Source organism: Mustelus asterias, chromosome 8 (genome assembly GCF_964213995.1).
Source record: "Mustelus asterias chromosome 8, sMusAst1.hap1.1, whole genome shotgun sequence".
Classification (NCBI taxonomy): Eukaryota; Metazoa; Chordata; class Chondrichthyes; order Carcharhiniformes; family Triakidae; genus Mustelus; species Mustelus asterias.
In genome coordinates this window covers 98813069-98838133 of record NC_135808.1, presented here as the reverse complement: position 1 = coordinate 98838133, position 25065 = coordinate 98813069, and the positions used below count along the sequence as shown (strand labels likewise).

Sequence of the window (25065 nt, the reverse complement as noted above, 5' to 3'; positions counted from 1 at the left end):
TAGCAACAAAGGCAAGAATGAGAGCTTCTGCTGCAGATAAACTGAGACAGGAGCGAAATCAGACCAGGCTGCCAAGATGAAAATAGACTGCCTTAGTGATGGCACAAATAGGTCGCAAGCTCACCTTGGGTCAAATGTGACATCAAGGTTGCAAACAGAATGAATGGATTGATCGATGAATGTTGCCAGTTAAAAAGAATGAAGTTGGTAGCTAGGGAACAGAGTTTGGAGTGAAAACCAGAAATAATGGTTTCAGCCTTCCCAACATTTAATTGGTGGCTATTTCTGTTCATTCAATACTAGATAAACAGTCTGCACGGTGGCACAGTGGTCAGCACTGCTGCCTCAGTGTCAGGGACCCGGGTTTGATTCCCAGCTTGGGTAACTGTCTGTGCGGAGTCTGCGCGTTCTCTCCCCATGTCTACGTGGGTTTCCTCCGGTTTCCTCCCATAGTCCAAAAGATCTGCTGATTAGCTGCATTGGCCATGCTAAATTCTCCCTCAGTGTACCCGAACAGACACCGGGGTGTGGCGACTCAGGGATTTTCACAGTAACTTCATTGCGGTGTTAATATAAGCCCAAGCCTACTTGTGACACTGATCAATAAACTTTAACAAAAATGGAGAAGTCAAGAGAGGTGGTGGTGAGGTAGCGCTGGGTGTCATCAGCACACACGCAAAAACTAAAGCTGCCCCTTTGGATGATGTCACCAAGGAGCAGCATACAAAATGAGAAACTGAAAACCGTCCAGAGACAAAGCAAGTTTGTTGTGGACTTGGCAATATGAACGTAAACTGGCATACTACACTCTTTTTGACAAAAAGCTCTCTAATGGAGTTAAAAATCATGCTCTGGCAAGACAAAAATGGAAGAAGTGGGTTTTGTCTCATGCAATGAAGATAAGGAGACTCTTAACTAAATAATCCAAGCATAAAACCTCATTGTCACAAACTTCTTAAACGTTATAAATTCTGATATATTTATAATAGGAATTGTCTACACAAATTCATCAGCTGTTATTGCATGTTCAAGCCACCAGGTGGCTTTCCTGCACAGTCACACAAAATGCTGTTACTAAAATTTGTTTCTTGATTTTGGCTGCCATTTACTCCCCAAAACCGTTAATCATTTTGAGAAACAATAACATAAATCGATTTCTTGGGTGGGACCTGACATGCAATATGGAAATTTAAAGAGCAAAAACACATACTTCAGTCCCTTCTTCTTAGGCAGTTTCTCAGGATTGAGGATGACTTGTTTCCACTCAAGTATCAGGGCTGCAGGGTGGCACAGTGGTTAGCACTGCTGCCTCACAGTGCCAGGTTCCATCCCAGCCTGGGTGGAGTTTGCACTTTTCTCCCCCCATAACTGTGTGGGTTCCCTCTGGGTGCTCCCATTTCCTCCCACAGTCCAAAGATGAGCCTGTTAGGTGGGTTGGTCATTGCCCCTTAGAGTCCCAAGATGTTAAGGGATTTAGCAGGGTAAACGTATGGGGTTATGGGGATAGGGCAAGGGTGTGGGACTTGCTAAATAAGATGTTCTGTCGGGGAACCGGTGCAGACTCGATGGACCAAATGGCCTACTTCTGCACTGTAGTTCGAGGGCATCCCTAAAGCACTTTAGCCATGATTGAATTAAAAGGCGGGCTGAATCACCGACTCCTGCTCCTATGGTCTTATTGAGGTGGTGTATTCCATCAGCCATTTTTCAAATTAATCCCATCATTGCACAAACTAATAAAATGATCAACTGTACCATAGCATGAAGGACAGAAAGATTGCAGCAAATCAAAGATAAATGAAACTGCTTGACTGCAGAAACCCCAGGCAATCCACTGCTAATGTTTCCTCCATCTAATTTACATACATTCAGTAAAGTGTTGCCTAAATTGAAGCAACAGAAAAAATACAGTGTGTATTATCTTCATCTATGGAATATGATTTTTAATTAGAGATTTTATGGGTCTTAACTTCAATAGAAAATTTAATTAACTCATTTAAAAAATTGATGGAAGATTATGAATCAAAAAGTATTTGATGTAAGAAATTTGAATAAAATTCTGATTCCAAGGACAGTGGTACACTAATCATATTACTTAATCAAGGTGTCTGGATTAACAATTCAGAGAATGCAAATTCAAATTCCAATAAAGGCATCAGGAATTTAAATTCAGTTTTGAAAATAAAATCCAGAAATGAACAAATTATAAATGACTATAAAACTGTTAAGAGTGCCACAAAAGTCAACTGATTCATCAAATGTTCTTTAAGAAAAGGTAACTTCCTTAAACATTGTCTTTTACCAAATTTGTTGAATCTTAATTGCACTCTGAAGTTAGGGTTGCCATTTGTGGACACAATCATGAAGATATCCTCATGACCCTCCGACATCCAGCCACCCCAGTCCCAAGCTCTCGCCATTGATTTCTCAATGCAGCTTTCCTATACCAACTGAAAAGTAAGTTCTTATTTACCTGACTGGATCTTTTCTGACTGACAACCAAACAGCCAGGTCAATACTGGAGAGATGGCACTACTATCTGAGATTATCTACCAAGCCACTTAGTTGCATCAAACCAGTTCAAGGTTCACCATCACAACCTTGTCATGGAAACAATGAACGGGCATTAAATGCCAGCAAGCCTACATACCAGAAAAGGAATAAAATATCATTCTGCATTTGTCAGTGCCCTATTGGTAGTCCAAGGCTGGTTTTACCAGATTGTAAGCAGCATTAAGGCATACACATGCTTCTAATAGGACTGTCCACAGCAAATTTTTCATTGAGGCATAGGAGACATCAACTAGAATAAGTGACATGATCATTTTTTAAAAATCCATCATCTTCTTCAGCCACAGATGTCAAGCAGCTTAGACCATGTTTTTGAAGACTCATTTATGGCCATTCATCTCCCACTCCACTGCTCTCCAGCTGATTCCCATCCCTTTAGAAGAAAATGACAACAATCATATCCAACTATTGATAACTAATAGGCAGCCTCCAGATTCCCCAAATCCAAGAAAGATCTCAGTAACCACCAATAAATTACCTCCATTCATAAACACACATTTCACTCCATGTCAGCACAACCAAGTCAAGGAAATCTGAATACATTAATGTACTCTTCCGATAAACAGCACCATCAAAATAATAGCTTCATAAAATACATATAGTTATACAATTGAGTCAATGAAAAAAATTACACCACCAGATTATGACAACACAAGGATAGCCTTACAGGATCTGTGAAAAAGTTACCAGAAAACTGCAAGGTATAAGCGGAAGATCAAAACTAAATTCTAAAGCCAAGATCACAAACAATGTGTTTCCATGCTGGGCTCAACATCATGGAGACTGCCCTCCAGAAAATTCAACTTAGATAGGCAGGCCATGTCTGCCACATGGATGGTTGCAGAATTGCTAAGCAAATCTTCTATGGGGAACTCCAGTCAAATGACAAGATGATCAGTACAAAAGGTAAAAGGTCACCCTAAAAATACCCTTCTGATTGTAGACCACCTCTCTTATGAAAACAAATAAGTCAACCAGTCTACGTGGAGGCAAGCACTAAAATTTGGTTCAGCATGTTTCAAGGACCATCTATGCCAATCTCACAACAGCCAACTTGCCCAGAGGAAGGCCAGAACTGGTGCAGCTGCAGGGTTCCCCAAGCACCAACAATGACAATATGGGCTGCCAGTTCTGTGGAGTGAACTCTTGCAGACCATTCAGTCATGAGAGGACCCACAAAAGTTGAGGCATTCGTTTACAGCTTGGACATACTCAATGAGGAATCTACCAAAAGGTGATGAGTTAATGTTGCACTGCAATTTTTGCATCATATTCACAACATTCTGAATATAAATTTATGAAGTCCTCATATGGAATAGTTAAATTCCATTAGAACTTGGTTATTCCGCCTTCACAGAGACATAACCAAAGTTATGAGACATCACATTAGTGGTGTTATATCAGATCAAATAGAACAGCTGAATGATACCATGACATAACTTCCCTCTACCTTCGCAAAATACCAGTCTGTTTCTGAACCCATTACCTTGTAAGCAAACATACTTGCGAGTAGGTTCAATATTAAAGGACATTGAAAAATGATGTAGGCTGCAATAGAACTGGCTGGCCAGATTTGAGATTTTTCCTTTGGTGTACATTTTCCTCATCAAGTTGAAGAATGTCCATGCTGAGGGGACAGAAAAATTCCCTTTCATTTATCCAAAACCAATATCAAGAACTCCAATTGAGACTAAATGTGTTTAAACACCCTCATCCAGAACCATTCTGAAAAATATCAAAGTTTATGTCCACTAAATTTAGTACTAAAATATAAAATTTAACCAGCTAAAGAGTTGGGAAGGTGGCAGAAGTGAGAATGATGTGCAGAAATGTTGTTTGGGTCAATCCATTGCAGAACATTTCTTGACTGATTATTGATGTTAGGCTGAATCAGTGATCCTTATTAATGCCCCGCCACCACTGGCAGTGAGAATAGAGAATTTGGCACTCAACCAAACCTCCATTCACTGCAACGAGACCGGGGAATCCCAGCCGGTGAGGTCGGAAAATCCAGCCCATCCTGCCACCCTCTGGAGATTTTCAGCTAGTGCATATATACCAGCAACAACTGAAAAACTCGGCAGGTCATGCAGGATGTGTGAACGGAACACAGGAGTTATGTTTTGGATGCTGACCTGTACTTCTTACTCAATTTGAAACAACCAATCTTATATTAAATATAATAAACAAAATATCAGAGGTGCTGGAAATCTGAAATAAAAATGGTTCAGAAGGTCAGACATCATCGAGAGAGGAAGGTTGTTTCATATCATTTCTGATAAAGACCAAAATTCTCGGACCTCGCTCGCGGCTGGGATTCTCCTGTCCCACTGCAGTGAATGGAGATCCGGCTGAACGTCAAATTCTCATTGGGAGCGGTAGCAAGGCATGTGAGACCAGAGAATTCCAGCCAGAAAGTAATTACCCCGAAATGTAAACGTCACCTTCCTCACCCACAGGTGCTATGTGACCTGCTGAGTGTTTCCAGCATAGTGTACATGCGTTTTATCTTGAATACAGCTTCACATTTTAACTGAACTCATCACATCACATTTGGATTTTAATTCTCCAATAGCCACCCAGTATAATCAGAATAATTGTGATGACAGTAATGCTCCCTCACACATTTTCAATGCAATCACAAGTGCAAGAGACATAGAACTGCCATTTCAGTCCTGACTAAAAACTCAATGCTACTTTAACAGGTCACACCGTTCCTTCATATTTGTAAACGGATGTCTTTGTTCCCAGGAAATTACACGTATGTATTTGTGTGACTTAAAATGCATTGCTATTATGTACATGTGGTCTTAAAGGACAATTTTGTACAGTATACAGTAGGAATATTAAGTAAAAATCAGAAGAAGCTGGCAATACACAGCTGGTCCACTAGTACCCAAAAAGAGAAGATTTTAGATTTGAGTCTTCATCACAAATTGATATACTATGTAAAGTTTGTGTAACTGAAATACATATTTTGAAGGGACTATGTGAAGTAACAAGATTAAACATGGATAAACCAGGATGCTTGGAGATTTTTAAAAAATACATCTGTATAGGGTCCACAAAAGGTACAACAAAGCAGGTGGACATTGGCAACTCAAGTAGGAGAAATCTATATCAAAAGGAAGAAAATATATAGGGGCCTAGGGTAATGCAATGATCGAAGTGATGTAGAACAGAGAAATAGCTTAATTATTGGTTGCTGTAAACATCCTGCACTGGATGAACTGGTGGAAGAAAAAGCAAGAAAAAAAATTAAGGAAGCAGCAGACAGCAAAAAGAAATTGAGAAGTGAGAAAGTAAAGAAAAGATAACTTGCATTTATGGTGCTTTTTACATCCTCGGATGTATCAGAGTAATTCACAATCAGGAAAGTGCTTTGTAGGGTAGTCATTGTTTTGTAGACAAATGTAGTAAATCAAATTGCATGCAACAAAGTCGCACAAAACAGCAAAATGAGATGACAAAGGCAATTTGGTTCTGTTGGCTGAAGTATGAACATTGACATGTTGGAGGCCTCTCAAGCTCTCCAAATTATCCCATGAGATTTTTTATGCCCGTCTGAACAGTGGCCCGCAGTTCAGTTCAGCTCTGAAAAAACATCAGGAACAATGCATTTGGTTAAATGTCAGTTCAGGATAAATGCTGGAGCGGAATTTGAAACTGCAAAAAAAAAATGCCTCTTTATTGTGGAAGAGGTGATAATGAGGGAAATGTTTTTGAAGCTCAGGGGAATTCTCCAAAAAAGGCCAAGAATTCTAGAAATGCAAATTTCCCAGTGACTAACTGAGAAAATCACAGGAAAATCAAAAGGGAATCCAGGTTTTCCAGTTGACACAGGGTCATTTTTGTCCTGCTGTTCATATAGTCAGCATGCTATCAGAATCAATTCTTTTTTTAAAATGACGTTCATACAGAAGCAAGAAAATCTTCCATAGCAAAAAATATCCTTCCTCAGATAAGGAGACCAAAACTGCACACAATATTACAGGTGTGTTCTCAGCAAGGCCCTGTATAATTGGAACATGACGTCCCTGCTCCTATACTTGCATATTCTCACTATGAACGCCAACATACCATTTGCTTTCTTTACCACCTGTTTTTGCTGCCAAAGTGGATAACCCACAATATACTGCTCCAATACAGGTAGGCTGAAGGAGGCTAGATCTAGAAGCTCAAAATAGGCAAATATATAATTCTTTGTTACTTTAAAATAACACTGGTGGACCTATGCCATCCAGGTTATCACAAGCATAATGGAGGAGGTTCTGTAGTCGTGTGCCATTTTTTGGTGAACTGTGCCAATGGAATTCAGGTTAGTTGTTCCATAGATATGTCATAGAATCCTACAGTGCAGAAGGAGGCCATTCAGCCCAGCAAGCCTGTGCTGACCACAATCCCACTCTATCCCCTTTAATCCCATGCATTTACCCTAGTCCCCCTGATACCAAGGGGCAATTTAGTATGACCAATCCACCTAACCGTCTTTGGATTGGTGGAGGAAACGGGAGTACCCGGAGGAAAGCCATGCAGACACGGGGAGAACGTGCAGACTTCGCACAGTGACCCAAGCCGGGAATCGAACCCGGGTTCCTGGCGCTGTGAGGCAGCAGTGCTAACCACTGTGCCACCGTGCTGTTGGCTGAGGAATCAGGCCAAATCCGAGAAGGAGGAGCTGAAATTCTTTGTGAGGAAGGCAGAGTTTTGAAAGACGTTTTTGCAACTAAGGAGACATACATGTTGACTGAAACGTGGCTACAGGGTGGGATAAATTGGGTCACAAGGGCAAAGACATGGCTTTGATCTTTCCATGTTTGCAGTTTGACAACACTGATGCAAAAGAGGGTTTCAAAGAGGTAGAGTGAAACGATATAGTCATCCTTGCACATGGATGTGAAACAGATTGGAACTAAAAGGTGGATCCTTGAGGACTCCAGAGTCATTGTGGTGCTGCAAAGAGAAACCTTGCTAAAGGTACGGGATAATATAGACAGGCTGGTCAGATGGGCAGAACAGTGGCAAATGGAATTGAACACTGAAAAATGAGAGATGGTGCATTTTGGGAGGACTAACAAGGCAGGACGCTAGGAAATACAAAGGACCAGAAGGACTTTAGGGTGAATGTCCACAGATTCCAGAACAGGCAGATAAGGTGGTTATGTAGGCATATGGGATAATTGCCTTTATTAGCCAAGGCATAGAATACAAGAGCAGGGAGGTTATGATGGAGCTGTGTAAACACCTGTTAGGCCACAGCTAGAGTACCGTGTGCAGTTCCGGTCGCCACACTATAGGAAAGATTCTAGTGATTGCACTAGAAATAGTGTAGAGGAGATTCACCAGGATGTTGCTTGAGTGTTTCAGCTAGGAAGAGGAGCTGGTGCTGTTCTCCTTGGAGTAGAGAGGGCTGAGGGGGGGACCTGATTGAGGTGTACAAAATGATGAGGGATATAGATAGATAGGAAGGAGCTTTTCGTTTTAGTAGAGGGGTCAACAACCAAGGGGCCATAGATTTACAGTAAAGGGCAGGAGAAAAAAAACACTTTTTCATCAAGAGGGTGATGGGAATCTGGAACTGCCTGAAACGGTGGTGGAGGCAGGAACCCTCACCACATTTAAATGAGCACTTGAAACGCAATAGCATACAAGGTTACGGACCAAGTGCAGGAAAATGGGATTAGAATAGATAGGTGCTTGATAACTGGTGCAGGCATGAAGGGCCAAATGGCCTCTTGCTATGCTGTAAAATTCTATGACTTGAGTCGAGATAACAGGCAATACTCGGTGCGCAACAGTGAAACCAAATAAGGGCAATTCACCCAGAAATTGAACAACTGTAGAAAGGCATTGGGGCAGTTCAATATTTGAAAGCAGGCAGAGAGGTTAAGCAGGACAGGGAAAGATAATGCACCATAACCTCACATGATTCGAAACCATTGCTGGTATTTTAGGACCTCACTCGGGCGAGTCTCGTAAAATCCCACCCGAGGCCAAAGGAGAATTCCATTCTAATGCATCAGATGAAATCAGACAAGGCATGGGAATAATGGGGGAGAAATTAGAGAAAAACTATTAAAAAGAGCTTAATCAATTCCGGGGCTGGCATGACGGTAAAATTCCAGTACATTACTTCCTTGGAGTAGCAATCACTGTCAGATTGCCACTCCATGCAGAATTACTTTCCTTCCGCTCATGCATGTGCATCACAAGGTCTGGGTCTTACAATATTTACCCACATTCACCAAGTAGTTAGAAGAAGTTTTTCTTCTTCTAACCACTTTTGAGTAACTTTTGCTGTAACCCTGTCAGAACCATCCAAAGTTTGTGATTTAAATTGAATTTTTGAATGGTTCCCAGGGCATGGCAATTGACCAGAGGAAGTTTGAAAATTGTCATGCAAACCCTTACCTATGAAGTTCCAAGAGGGTTTCCCCAGCACCAATCCAACACTGGGGAGCTTGGGAGTTACAGCATTGTTTCTGACATGGTTTAGGTTCATCCTAGTGTTGAGGGAGGGGTGAAAATCTGACTGGAGAGATTGGCAAAGATTTGGGACGGCACAATATGTTTGTGTACTTCAGACAAGAGAGGTTGGAGATTAAACCAGTTAATTGGAAGGGTTCTACAGTGGAGAGCAATTTTCAGGAAAGAGAAGAACCCATTAACGATGTCAGCTAACATTGGAGCCAGGGTGGTAAATTGCTTGGCAAGCAGCTAAGTGAAAATTGGGTCTCATGCGTAAGATGAAGTCAGACTAGGCATGGGAATAATGGAGGAGAAATTAGAGAAAAACTATTAAAAAGAGCATAGCCTTAATGTTATCAAATTTATTTTGATAGACCAGATTCCAAGCATGGCATAATCGTGCAACATCTCGTACTCACCCGCAGTCTAACACAGCCTCTTCGGGAGCCTCGCATCATTTTATCCTTAGACTAGAAAGAAACAAAACCAATTTAGAAAATATCCAAAAGCAGCTACCCATGTTGTAGCAACATGTGAAACTAAAAACAAATCAAACAGACTATTTAAAATCAATACGTTAAAAGTCAATTAATTTAAAGTGGCACCATGCGACATTGTAGGCAAGAAAAATAACCCACACACTTCCCAATGGCTGGATATACAAAGACATTGGAAAGGCCTGTAAGCAATGTGGTGACCCACCCTTTTTAAAGTTGATGATGAGATAGAAAGCCTGAAGAAGGACAAAGAAACCAATCAAAAAAGTCTTGCTTCGAGCACATATCACAAATAATATCAAGTCAAACCATTAAACACACATGCAGTGTACATAAGGCAAAGGAAAAATGCATAGGTCAAAAGATTACCATGAAGTCCTGAACCCAATTTAATTGAATACCATACATTACAAATAACAAACTCCACTTAACCTATGAACAACAAATTGAAAGCAGATATGAAAACTAGTGATCAAGAAACAGCAGTTACAATTTAAACAAGTAGAAAGAGGATAAGAGGTTACCAGTGAATTTCATAATATTCTTCTCCACAGTCTTAGCTAGCCAATTAGAAGCAGTTTGCAATGGCTTGAAATTATGCTTTGTTGGGAGCATGCAGATATATAATGCATCCATGTAATATTCTTCCATCCAGTATCTTAATGAAAAGATTAACCAATTTAAAGTACAGTAAACAGAACTTTTGGCCATTAGAAACTTGCAATCTGGAGCGAGAATAACATTTAGTTGTGATAAGGGGAGAATTTGGGATTGTTATTTGGAGACTCAGTTTTGTAGTATGCAAGTTGTTCCTGCTTGGGAGACTTGGCTCTTCATCCTTCCTCTTTGGAACTGCATATAGTACTGAGCCTAAGTGGAAGCTAACTGCTATTACTAACAGTAACTATCTGGTACTTCCACTTTTGACAGTGTGGCACCAAGGATCCCTGTAAAATTTAAGTTAATGGGAATTAGAGGGAGACTTTCCATTGGCTGAAGTCATAACTAGTGTGGATGTCAGAGCACAATCATCTCAGCTCTAGGACACGGAGTCAGGAACGCCCCAAGGTAGAATCCTACCCATTCATCTTCAGCTGCTTCAAATCAATAACCTTCTCCATCTTAAATGTCAGAAGTGGGGATGTTCACTGATAACTGCACAATGTTCAGTTCCATTCAAAACTGCTCAGATAATAAAGTGGTGCGTGCCCGAATGCAGCAGGATCTGGACAACACCCAGGCTTGGACTGATAAGTGACAACTAACACTTGTACAACAAAAATCCTAGAAAATTCTTCAGCAAGAGTCTCGCACTTACTCTTCACATGCCATGGCGTTACCATTGTCAAATCCCCTTGAATGAATGGATTGGGGATTATCATTGACCAGGAACTGAACTGGGCCAGCTACGATGATACTCTGGCTACAACAGCAGGTCAAGGATTGGGTATTCTGCAGTACATGATTCATCTCCCAAGTCTCCAAAGCACAACTCAGAAGTGTGACTTGCTTGGATGAGTGCAGTTCTTAACAATACTCAAGTAGCTTGATCCCATCCATGATAAAGCAGCCTGCTTGGTCAGCACCCTATTCACTGCCTCCACTACATGTGGCAGGGTGTACCATCTAAAAGACAGTTTGCACAAGAAAGAACACAAAAAGTAAGAGCAAGAGTATGCCATTTGGCCCCTCAAGCCTGCTTTGCCTCAAGATCATGGCTGATCAGAATTGTGACCTTAAATCCACTTTCTGGTCTGCCCACTATAACCCTCAACTCCCGTGCTGACAAAAATCTGTCTAACTCAGTCTTGAATATATTAAGTGATGTAGCCTCCATTGCTCACTGGGAATGAGAATTCCAAATGTTAAACCTTAAGAAATTTCTCTTTAAATGAGACACTAGTTTCTTTTTTAAACTGCACCCTCTAGTTCTAGGTTCCACCATGAGGGGAACATCTTCTCAGTAGTTACCCTGTCAAGCCTCCTCAGAATCTTATGTTTCAAAAAAGATCACCTGACATTCTTCTAAACTCTGATGGGTTTCAGCCCAATCTGCTCAATATTTCCTCATAAGACAACCCAGAAATCAAGCTAGTGAACCCACTCTGAACTGTTTAAATGCAAGATGTCCTTGCTTAATAAGGAGACCAAAACTGTACACAGTACTGCAGGCGTGGTCTCACCAATGCTGCAGTTGTAGCAAGACTTCTCCACTTTTACACTCCATTCCGCTTGCAATAAGGGGCCAACACTGCATTTGCCTTCTTTATTGATTGATGAATCACAAAAAGTCAGCATGTAGATATATGCAAGAGGGCACCCAGATCCTTCTATATTGCAGCATTCTGCAGTCTCTCTCCACTTAAATATTATTTCACTTTTTGCTAAATTCTCTGTGTACCCGAACAGGCGCCAGAGTATGGCGACTAGAGGATTTTTACAGTAATTTCATTGCAGTGTTTTTGCAAGTCTACTTGTGACACTAACAAATCTTACTTCATCTGTCAATTTTTTGACCACCCACTTGACCTGCCAACTCTTCACTTTGTTTCTTCAACCTGCTTTCCTACCCATTTTTGTAATATCAGCAAATCAGTTGGTCACTTCATCCAAATCATTAAATACAAATCATAAATATTGAGGCCCCAGTTGATAATGCACCTTTTTGGAATTATCCAAGAGCTTGAGGAACCTATCTTTCCCCCCAAATCCATGATGGTGCCACAGCGTGGTGACTTCTTGCAAGCTGTGCCCAGCATACCCTCTAATTCTATCTTTTACTCTCGTTATATGCTTCTAAAGCTCTTTTAAACTCTCTAGCTATGCACTATTACAATCTCTTACAGATTTGGCATTTCCCTGCTGCCATTAGACTTTTGAACGGACCAACCTTGTATTAAGTTGATCTTTCTCTACACTCTAGCTATGACTGTAACACTACATTCTGCTCCCTCTCCTTTCCTTCTCTATGTATGGTATACTTTGTCTGTATAGCGCGCATAAATCAACTCAAAACCATGGCAATACCTCAGCCAGAGTTGACTTATCAGTTCCCTTTTCTCCTGCAGTCCAAATTGCAATCATTTGAAATTCTTGCATTTGTCCGGATAAGTGAAACAAAAGCTTTCAGCGACTCTTTAGCAATATGAAAGTTCTATACTACCAAGCAACTGCTTTTTTTTTAAGTCATCCTTTGCTGGTTTCTAAAACATTTCCCAATCTTCTGGTCTACCACTAATCTTCACAGCCTTGCAGGTCTTTTCTTTCAATTTGGTACAATCCTTAACTTCTTTTAGTTAGCCACAGATGGTGCATCCTTCGTGTAGAATCTTTCTTTCTAATGGAGTACATCTTTTCCTTCAACAGCACCTCCTAACCCTATGACAACTAGCAATTAAAAGAACCTTAAAAACTAGATCATTCTTTCATAGTCACTGGGCCAAAATCCTAGAACTCCCAAACTAACAACAGTGGTAGTACCTTTACCACACGGGCTGCAATGATTTACCATAACACCACCTTTTTGAGGATACTGAGGGATGGGCAATGAATACTACCCTTGTCAACAACACCAACATTCTGAGAGTGGAAAAAAAGTTTGAAAAAGTAAAAGATTCTTTTATCCTTATGCCAATCACCAAATCCTTTTAGCTGGCATTTTTATGCCTTCACCTCTCAATGTTTCTTTTGACCACTCACTTGGTCACAGTGAATTAAGAATCCTGCTAATATCAAAAGCTCTACTCTGTTGCACATGATATTGCATAAATATTTAGATTCTGTCGAAAATTGCCAAGCTATGATTTGGCCTCACTGTGAAAATGGAAAACATGGAGCTTTGTCACAATTTTAATTCTACAAGTATCAAATTACATGAGCAAGACTGGTTTTTCAACCCGGAAAAAAAATGTTCTTTTGTCTCAAATTATCTTAAGTCGTTCAGTAGGTTTCAATTCACTTTTACGTTATAACTCGTATTCCATGTTTGATTTCCATAGATAAATCCAAATCAACTCAAAACTGTCCACTGTTAAAAGCTGTACCTAATTCTAATTATGAGGACAGTTTTCAGTGTTACTTCCCATAATCATTTTGTTGCCAGTGTACGAGCCTCCAGAAATAGTCATTGAACGCTCTGGTTCTGGGTGTAAACATCTTCAAAAGAGAATTCCGGATGATTGTATTTAATTTTAGCTCATTCTTATTTAAGTAAATAGTAGCAGTATCAGCAATTCGCATTGATTTCCACAAATATTTATGTTGTGCTTTGTCCCGTTGAAAGGTAGTAATTTCAGCTTCTCTGAGTAAAGAGTGCACTTTCTGGCTCTACTGGTTTTAGCAGATTGCTGAAATGATAAAATGTATCATTTATCTCAAATTAGCAAAACAAAAATTGACTAAGAATCACAACAGTTTAACAATAAATTAGCAAGTGCCTTGATCCTCAATTACATATTTCACAGCCAATATTTAAGCATTACCGTTGGACTATACAATTGAATATTAGAAATAAAAACAGAAAATGCTGGAAATGCACAGGTCACGCAGCATATGTGGAAAGAAAAACAGAATTAAACATTTCAGGGGGAGGACCTATCCTCATTGCAAATATCAGATTTTACATTGTGCCTTCTTTAACTATTCCCAATGCTCTTCTGGCTAGCTTCGTAATTCTCAATGAACTTCTCATTGTCCAAAACTGTGCTGCTCATATTGTATCCCACATTTGATCTATGTTGGCTCCCGCCCAGCATCAGCTTTCTTCACTCCCCAGATAATTTGTAACTTCCTTTAGTCTTGCAACCTTACTAAAGTGATTCTTCTGAATTCAACACCCCATGCATTTTCCTTCCCTTCATTCTCCCATTGACAGTCTTGATTAGGATCCACATTTTGGAAATCCTTCTGCCATCTCCCCTTCCGGACAACCTCCGTAAGTCAACAATCTCTGGTTATTTTAAAAAAAGCCATTCGGCCTCTTTTCGGGAAACTTACACCCAATGATGCCAGTGGGGAAGACTGGGCCCAATATACAGAGCGCATGTATTACTTCTTTCATGTTAATAATATTGAAGGAGACGAAGAACAAAAGGTGATATTGTTGACAGCATGCAGGGCCCTGGCATTCAATGTGATAACAAGTCTGACCCAACTGATGTCTCTGACTCAAAAACATTTAATGAGCCAGTAGACCTGGTGAAAAACCACAAAACCCTCTGTAATCCTCCAGATATACTGCTTCAACATGGCTATGAGAACTCCTGGAGAACCTGTCAGAGTTCTTGGCTAGATTGCAGGAATTGGTTAATCAAATTTGGACCATCACAACAAGAGAAGTATTGCGAAAGATTTGAATGTGGCATGAATGACCTAACCACACAAAAGAAGTTGTTGGCAGAACCCAATTTGCACTTAAAACTATTGAAATAGCCTTATTACTGGAGAATGCAGAAAAAAAGGGGCTCAGGGAACTACAGGGGGCATCAGGGTAGCAATGTCCTCCAACCATGGGGAGAGACCTCATGTAATGAGTCCTCAATGGAGAGTGCTTGTGTAAATCTGTGTTAAAGACCCCCTTTCAATGTAGAAACCCTAATGTCAACGATGACTTCAAGAGTATTAGAGAACAAACTCCAGAAAGGTGTAGTTGTCAGACAGGACTCAGCCACAGTGAAGTTTCAGGAACAGGCAAAATGTGGGCTGACTAGTGAAAAAACCAAGGCCAGTACCAGACCATACCATACCATACAGATATCCCCTCTTCCACAGACAGGGACATTACAACTGAATTGTATTATCACAACAAAAGTTGACTCAATAAATGGTAGAATTACTTGTGAATGGCCATCCCTTGAAGATGTTCGTGGACACAGGAGCTATAGTCTCCATTATCGGAGAACAGACTATTTCCATCAATCTTATAGGTGGCAATCAGCTCATCTCCCATTCATTGTTGCACAGGGGCACGGACGAAGCCTTATGGGGAGAGATTGACTCGGCTGAACTAGTTGGGGATCTTCAGGCTAGGAGTGGGGGACTGTACAAAGTTATTAGTACATACCCTGGAGTTTTCCAAGAGGGCCTGGGAAAAATAAAAAAGGACCACGGCCAAGATGTACATTTACCCCGATGTTACACCTAGGTATTTCAGAGCAGGACCAGTCTCATACGCCATGCTGGAGAAGGTGGAAACTGAACTAGGGCACCTTGAAAGTTTAGATACAAGGCCCATACAATTTGCAGAATGGGCTGCATCAACGGTCCCTGTTCTTAAGCCCAACAGATCTACTCCTTTTGGTGAGGACTATAAACTGTCAATTGGGTCTCCAAACTTGACAGATATTCCACGCCCCAAATTAAAGATTTGTACGTTAATTCTCCAAATTAGACATCAGCCATGCCTATCCTCAGCTTGAATCCTCCCATAAATGTGACAATCAACACACATAACAGATTCTATGAGTATACTCGCTTACCTATTTAGGCTACCGAGAAGAAGGTAAGGAGTTACTTATAGTAGAGGACAAAGGTAAAGGCCATCAAGGAAGCACCAACCTCAAGGAACACCACAGAGCCGAAATCCTTCCTGGGAATAATAAGTCATTATGGAAACTTTATCCAGAACTTGGCTTCCATGTTGGCCCCCTTGCACACCCTGCTAGGAAAATACCTGAGATGGTCCTGGAGAGCTCTGCAGGTAGACGCCTTTTTCCTGAAGTTAAACATCAGCTAATGTCATCTAACTTACTGGCCCATTTTGACCCTATTGACTTGCGATGCTTCCCCAAATGGGATTGGGCAGTGCTGTTACATCCCTGGAAAGATGGGGCAGAAAAGCCCATTGCATATGCCTCCAGGGCCATAAGACATAGGAGCAGAATCAGGCCACTCGGCCCATCGAGTCTGCTCCGCCATTCAATCATGGCTGATATTTTTCTCATCCCCATAACCCCTGATCCCCTTATCAATCAACAACCTCTGTCTTAAAGACACTCAATGGCTGGCCTCCACAGCCTTCCGCGGCAAAGAGTTCCACAGATTCACCACTCTCGAGCTGAAGAAATTCCTCATCTCTGTTTTAAAAAGATCGTCCCTTTAGTCTGAGGTTGTGCCCTCTGGTTCTAGTTTTTCCTACTAGTGGAAACATTCTCTCCACATCCACCCTCCCCAGGCCATGCAGTATCCTGCAAGTTTCAATAAGATCCCCCCTCATCCTTCTAAACTCCAACGAGTACAGACCCAGCTTCCTCAAACGACAAGCTCTTCATTCCTGGGATTATTCTTGTGAACCTCCTCTGGACCCTTTCCAAGGCCAGCGCATCCTTCCTTAGATACAGGGCCCAAAACTGCTCACAATACTCTAAATGGGGTCTGACCAGAGCCTTATACAGCCTCAGAAGTACAACCCTGCTCTTGTATTCTAACCGTCTCGACACGAATGCTAACATTGCATTTGCCTTCCTAACTGAATCTATACGTTAGGACCTGCCTCCGCTCGGATACAGCGCTGGCCTACAAATATCAACCCAGATAGCCAATGCTGATACACCGAGTTGCCTCCTGTTGCCCACAAGCCTGGCTGCTTCAACAGCATTGAAAGAGGTTGTGATGATTTGGAATTTTGTGGGAAACTTTGCCAGTGTCAGCAACACAGATGAATGCCTGGATCCAAAAAACATCCAACCTCATCTAAAATAGGGCACATGAGCCCACACGGTGAATTCCAAGAACAACCCTCTGGAGAAATGAAACCCTACCTTATTAAGAAAGATGAACTTAGTATTGAGGACGGGATAATTCTTTGGGGGTGCTGAGTAATTGTTCCGCCCTCAGGATGAAGTCCAATATTAACGGAACTACATAATGGCCACCCAGGAGTATACAAGATGAAAATGTTGGCTCAGAGTTACATCTGGTGGCCCAGCCTTGACATCACAGACTTGGTGAAACAATATGACCTGTAAGGAATATCAAAACCTCCCTCCCTCAGCCTCTTTACACCCATGGGAATGGCCTGGTAAGCAATGGGTGCATGTACATATGGACTTTGTGGGGTCTTTTATGGGTTCCATGTTTTTAAATCATGGTAGATGCTCTCCAATGGTATCCGACATGTCCGAACTGCACCTCATCACCAGTCGTCAAACTAACTGGCAGTTCAAACTTCAAAAATGACAAGAAGAAACAATAACTGGCACGATTTTTTTCAATACAGGACCACACCACACACAAGATGTTGCCCCAGTGGAGCTGTTAAATGGGATGATGGCTTCATACTAGATTAAGCCTGCTATTCCCAAATTTTGGTGGGTAGGATGGAGTCCCAACAAGAAAAATGATTCTGCAATGGTGATCTGGTTCACGTGAGAAACTTTGGGGGATGGTCCCAGTTGGATCCCTGGGATCATTATGGAGAAAATGGGATCAGTACTTAAGGTCAAAGTCCAGGGTTAAACCTTAAAGAAGAAACTGGGACCTTCTCAGAGCCAAGAGTCCTTGCCCAAGCAGGCCTCACTACCAGCAATGAAGATAGCAGCTGCCATTGTCAGCCCTCAGCTCGAAGCCGACTCCACGTTCGCCCCTCAGATAGTGAAGGTATGGACTCAGAGAGATGGAGGCTGAAGAAGTGGGCCGAGGAGGAACCCACATCGGCAACCCTGCTACGCTACCTCCGGAAACAGAGATCCCCTGTTCAGTTTATGCTGCCTCCAGCCCCACCTTTGACAGACCTCAGACCAATCCCTATGCGGTGAAAAGGACCTTCTCGCTGGTGGGAGAGGGATGTTATGATGGAAATGAAGGCCAAGGGGACCATTGATAGATCTCCCCGAGGGCTTTGTGCAGTACAAGCTTCCTTACTGAGGAAGTGGAGACTCAACCAATGAGAAGCGGTCATCAGGGGTTTTTTAATCTGCTGCTCAACTTGGACTAGCATTGTAGGTCCAGAGGTGTAGACTGACTTGCCAAGCCAAAGGTACGGCCCTTCCTTTGATGGACATAAAAGGTGTATGGGAACTGGCGTTTGGCTGAATTACTACAATTGGCATCCTTTCACCTGTGACAGACAATGGGAATGCTGCCTCAGAACTTCGGTGAAATCAGAGGTCATCCACTGCACTTCTTTGTTGGCTGGACAGGCTGGTTCAGAATGGCAAAATCTGCACAAATGCCATTCATGAAGTTCTTGTCAGTTGTGCGGAATGATCTCTGACACCTTGTTTGCTCGGCTGGTGTCTGCTTTGGAGCTTTTGAAATCACATGTTGCCATGGTGGCAAATTGCTGCCCACAGCTGGTGTCATTATTTGCATCGACCTTCATCTAGCTTCCTATTTGTCATGATTGATGTGGGAGGCTTTCATGTCTCGTCGACAGCATTCCTGAATTGGAGTGTTGGGAACCCTGCCGTTCTTTTGGCACAGGCTACCTCCCCGTATAGCATATCCTAGGAATGGAGCAATTTTCCCATGCTGTGCACATGTCCAAGCCAGTGAAGCCCTCTTTGCTTGATTAACACTAGTGTGCTTGGCATGTTTACCTTAGAAAAGGACTGCTTCACTGATAACATGGTCTTTCCATGTGACGCCAAAGATGCACTGCAGACACTGGAGATGGAAGTTTTTGATGCTTTTTCTTGGTATGTGCACTCAACAATGTGCGGAGGATACAAGCCTCAAGTGTCTTGGCCCCAGAGGTCAGTTTGTTGCTTTTTTTTCCCCCAATTTTTCAGTCAGCCAAAGTTGGTGACTTCCTTTCCAATGCCAAGCTCTTCGTCAAAAGGCAAGTTGTCTTTCACTGTGGATTCAAGAGAGCAGAACTCGTTGATTGCTTCCAATAGTTTGTTGTTCAGTCCAATCACAACGCTTTGCCCCATAAACACAGTTTCCCCGACATGATGTTTTGGAAGAAAGTCAGTCACGGGACAGATGGTGCATGAGCTTTTGGAGCTGGTCTTCCATCTGGACAACTAGCACAGATGTTCTTTGATCATGACATGCCACACTTTTGTTTGGACTTTCAGCATGGATGAGTGGAGGAGTTTCCTGTCTGATCGTGTGTGGAGGTATATTCCAGATACAAAACAGTAAGCACATCCCTGTGTCACCCCATGCTTGATCTTAAAATTGTCAGAAAGAAATGGAGGTGTCAAACTGAATGGTGTCATGCAGAGTATGGAAGGACTGTATGAGACAGTAAAGCTGGAGAAGACAGCAGATTTTATCTAGTATCCAGTAGAGACCCATCCTGATTACTGTGTTAAATGGTCTTGAGAGATCCACAAAAGCAAAATAAAGTGGTGTTTGCTGCTCTCAGCACCTCTCTTCGTGTGATTAGCTTTTTGACCACATTTGACAACTCTCACATCAAATATCCTTCCCAGTTTCTGTAATGGTTGAGGATTTCTGACATTCCACAAGATGATAGTTCCAATTTAGTTCAATCAAGTGTAATAGATGAAATGGCACCCTAATACAAAGTTATTATGTTCCTGGCACTCTTGATATTGTAGCTATTGTGCCACTGGCTTTGCTGCAATTTGCCTCAAGTATCAACATTATCATACAAGTCAAATCCTACTGAAAGCTCTGTAACTAACCGAGACAATTTTACGACTGAAATATCAGCATGTTAAATTGGTATTCTAACTCAGGGACAAAGCTGAAGGCTAATGGAGCATTGAAGAAACATGCCAGTATGGTAATGAGCTTTTCTTTAAGGTACCACATTCATTGTACACTCCCCTTTCTTGTGGAGCTTTTGGGAGGACTGTGAATACCTGCCACAGCACTGAGTCTACCGAATACTCACATTGCACCCAATACTTCAGCTGCTGATAACTAACCAATGTTTATGTGGTTTAGCACAACCCATTTACTTATTCACTTTATGCCTCAAAAAACTAAAAGGCGACTAAAAAGTTTTTGATGGGCTTTAGAGAGCAAGAGGAGCCCTTTATGGGTGGCACGGTGATTAGCACTGCTGCCTTATAGCACCAGGGACCTGTGGTCAATTCTGACCTCGGGTGACTATCTGGAGTTTGCACTGTGTCTGCATGGGTTTCCTCGGAGTGCTCCAGAAGGTGGGCGGGTTAGGCTGATTGGCCATGCTAAATTGCCCTGCATGTCTGGGGGATTAGCAGGCTAAATAGGTGAGATTACAGGACAGGGCCTGGGTGGGTTTGTTTGTCAGTGAAGACTCAATGGGCCGAAAGACCTCCTTCGGCACTATAGGATTCCATGATGACTAGAACAGCATTGGAGAGGGATGGTATAATGAATCATGATGTGGAGATGCCGGCGTTGGACTGGGGTAAACACAGTAAGAAGTTTAACAACACCAGGTTAAAGTCCAACAGGTTTATTTGGTAGCAAAAGCCACACAAGCTTTCGAGGCTCTAAGCCCCTTCTTCAGGTGAGTGGGAATTCTGTTCACAAACAGAACTTATAAAGACACAGACTCAATTTACATGAATAATGGTTGGAATGCGAATACTTACAACTAATCCAGTCTTTAAGAAACAAAACAATGGGAGTGGAGAGAGCATCAAGGCAGGCTAAAAAGATGTGTATTGTCTCCAGACAAGACAGCCAGTGAAACTCTGCAGGTCCACGCAACTGTGGGGGTTACAGATAGTGTGACATGAACCCAATATCCCGGTTGAGGCCGTCCTTGTGTGTGCGGAACTTGGCTATCAGTTTCTGCTCAGCAACTCTGCGCTGTCGTGTGTCGCGAAGGCCGCCTTGGAGAACGCTTACCCAAATATCAGAGGCCGAATGCCCGTGACCGCTGAAGTGTTCCCCAACAGGAAGAGAACAGTCTTGCCTGGTGATTGTCGAGCGGTGTTCATTCATCCGTTGTCGCAGCGTCTGCATAGTTTCCCCAATGTACCATGCCTCGGGACATCCTTTCTTGCAGCGTATCAGGTAGACAACGTTGGCCGAGTTGCAAGAGTATGTACCGTGTACCTGGTGGATGGTGTTCTCACGTGAGATGATGCCATCTGTGTCGATGATCCGGCACGTCTTGCAGAGGTTGCTGTGGCAGGGTTGTGTGGTGTCTTGGTCACTGTCCTCCTGAAGGCTGGGTAGTTTGCTGCGGACAATGGTCTGTTTGAGGTTGTGTGGTTGTTTGAAGGCAAGAAGTGGGGGTGTGGGGATGGCCTTGGCGAGATGTTCGTCTTCATCAATGACATGTTGAAGGCTCCGGAGGAGATGCCGTAGCTTCTCCGCTCCGGGGAAGTACTGGACAACGAAGGGTACTCTGTCCACTGTGTCCCGTGTTTGTCTTCTGAGGAGGTCGGTGCGGTTTTTCGTTGTGGCGCGTTGGAACTGTTGATCAATGAGTCTAGCGCCATATCCTGTTCTTATGAGGGCATCTTTCAGCGTCTGGAGGTGTCTGTTGCGATCCTCCTCATCCGAGCAGATCCTGTGTATTCGGAGGGCTTGTCCGTAGGGGATGGCTTCTTTAACGTGTTTAGGGTGGAAGCTGGAGAAGTGGAGCATCGTGAGGTTATCCGTGGGCTTGCGGTACAGTGAGGTGCTGAGGTGACCGTCCTTAATGGAGATGCGCGTGTCCAAGAATGCAACCGATTCCGGAGAGTAGTCTATGGTGAGCCTGATGGTGGGATGGAACTTGTTGATGTCATCATAGAGTTGTTTCAGTGATTGTTCACCATGAGTCCAAAGGAAGAAAATGTCATCGATGTATCTAGTGTATAGCATCGGTTGAAGGTCCCGTGCGGTGAAGAAGTCTTGTTCGAACCTGTGCATGAAGATGTTGGCATATTGAGGTGCGAATTTGGTCCCCATGGCTGTTCCGTGTGTCTGGATGAAGAACTGGTTGTTGAAGGTGAAGATATTGTGGTCCAGGATGAAGCGGATGAGTTGTAAAATTGCATCTGGAAACTGGCAGTTGTTGGCGCTGAGCACTGAATCATGTCAAATGTAGCAGATTAGCAAGGATTGATAGTGCACCACAATCCAGCATTTCCTTCTTTCAAGTCAGTTTGCCTTTCCAAAATATTCCGTCAACATTTGATTCCACCTCTTTTTCAACAGTACACACAGGCAGGTTTTCAACACATGAGCCACATTAATTGCTTCAATCAGGAGAACTGTGCATAATATCATTTGGATTCTCAAGAGAAAATTGCAACATTGCTCATTTTCTGAGTATATGTACAGCAAAGCCATTTTGTTGCAGCACAATCTTCTTACTATAATCTAATTAGCAGGCAGTGATAGAAAAATGGAAAACAATAAAATAATTGTGGGAAAAAAAAGTAACAAAAATATTGGGTTAAAAGAAATGTCATGGAAACCAAACAATAAAATGAAACAGGAGAAAGAAAACTGAATATGAAAGTAAACAAAAATTATATTTATCTTGTATTCTCGCTTGTTGCATACAAAAATATACAGGAACAGTCTGAGAGTTTGCAAATTTTTGGAGGGACAAAAATGACAGACAGTGATGAATTGGTTGGTCCATTGGGTACATCATTGAATTGACTCCTCTCCAGAGCAATAAAAAAAACAAGTTCAATGAGACTACAATGACCATGAGTCACAACGCACGACACTCCACCTACATTTTGGTGATATCAGCCATAGCCAGGATGTTGTCCAATTACATCTCTCAGAATCACTGCAGTGCAGAAGGAGGCCATTCAGCCCATCAAGTCTGCACCCACCACAATCCCACCCAGGCCCTGTTCCTGTAACCCCACATATTTATCCTGCTAATCCCCCTGACACGAAGGGTTAATTTAGCATGGCCAATCTAAACTGCACATTTTGAACTGTGGAAGGAAACCCACGCAGACACGGGGAGAATGAACAAACTCCACACAGACAGGTGACCCGAGGCCGGAATTGAACCTGGGTCCCTGGCGCTGGGAGGCAGCAGTGCTAACCAATGTGCCACCCTTTCATTTCTTTCCTCTTCTCACGAAAGGTCATTAGTCTGAAAAGTTAGCTCCATTTTTTTCTCTTTACAGATGCTGTCTGACCTCCTATTTCCAGAATATCATCCAGCTCCAATTGGATGTTTTCTGTAAATCTGCACAAGCTGTGAAAAAAAAAACTTCACCTCCCCTCTTTTACTCCTAACTCTTTTTGGCCTGAACCCATCCAGGTGTGGGAAATGGTGGTCACTCACTCACTCTTCCTTTTAATGATTTACTGCAACATTGATAAAGCCTATACAATTTACAAACCTTAGTATCTTGCTCCCTTTAAGTTAAATCAGTATCATACTCTGCCAATTTGATTCATTTCACACGATATCAAGAAACGGTCGGAGGCACTGATTACTGCAAAGGCAATGGACTCTGACAACATTCCGCCAATAGTACTGAAGACTCGTATTCCAGAGCTCGGCACTAGCCAAGCTCTTACAGTACAGTTGCAACACTGGATCTACCCGACAATGTGAAAAATTGCCCAGATATGTACTATACACAAAAAGCAGGACAAATCCCACCTGGCCAATTACCGCCTCATCAGTCTACTCTCAATCAGTAAAGTGATGGAAGGGGTCATCAACAGTGCTACCAAGCAGCACCTGCTCAGCGACGCCCAGTTTGGGTTTCACCAGGGTCACTGAGCTCCTGACCTCATGACAGCCTTGGTTCCAACGTGGACAAAAGAACTGAATTCCAGAGGAGAGGTGAGAATAACAGCATTTGACATCAAGGCCATATTCGACAAAGTTTGGCATCAAGGAGCCCTCGCAAAACTGGAATCAATGGCAAACTCTCCATTGGTTGGCAGTCATACCTGACACATAGGAAGATGGTCGTGATTGCTTGGTGGGGGGAGTCCATCATAAGGTCAGAAGTGGGGATGTTCACCAATGATTACACAATGTTCAGCACTATTCATAACTCCTCAGATACTGAAGCAGTCAATGTTCAAATGCAACAAGATCGGGACAATATCCAGGCTTGGGCTGACAAGTGGCAAGTAATATTCATGCCACACAAATGCCAGGCAATGACCATCACCAATAAGAGACACTTTAATCACCACCCCTTTACATTCAATGGTGTAACCATCACTGAATCCCCCACTGTCAACATTCTTGGGGTTACCATTGACCAGAAACTCAACTGAACTCGCCACACAAACAGTGGCTGCAAGAGCAGGTCAGAGGGTAGGAATACTGCGGCAAGTAACTCACTCCTCAAAGCCTATCCACTATCTATAAGGCACATCAGGAGTGTGATGGAATACTCCCCACTTACCTGGATGGGTGCAGCTCCAACAACACTCAACAGCTTGACACCATCCAGGTCAAAGCAGCCCACTTGATTGGCACAACATCCACTCCCTCCACCACTGATGCTCAGTAGCAGCACTGTGTACTATCCACAAGGTGCACTGCAGAAATTCACCAAAGATCCTTAGACAGCACCTTCCAAATCCACGACCACTTCCATCTAGAAAGACAAGGGTAGCATATATATGGGAACACCACCACCTCCCAGTTCCCCTCCAAGCCGATTTGGAAATATATCACTGTTCCTTC

At 42.6% G+C, this 25065-nt stretch overlaps 1 protein-coding gene across 2 annotated transcripts in view; it reads right to left on the bottom strand.

Moving 5' to 3' along the window:
- osbpl9 (oxysterol binding protein-like 9) overlaps nt 1-25065 on the bottom strand; it is a 212380-nt gene that overhangs the window by 175091 nt on the left and 12224 nt on the right. For both annotated transcript variants that reach the window (XM_078218560.1, XM_078218561.1), the window contains exon 2: nt 9459-9509. In XM_078218560.1, coding sequence (XP_078074686.1) covers nt 9459-9509 — 51 coding nt within the window. The remainder of the gene's footprint in view (nt 1-9458; nt 9510-25065) is intronic.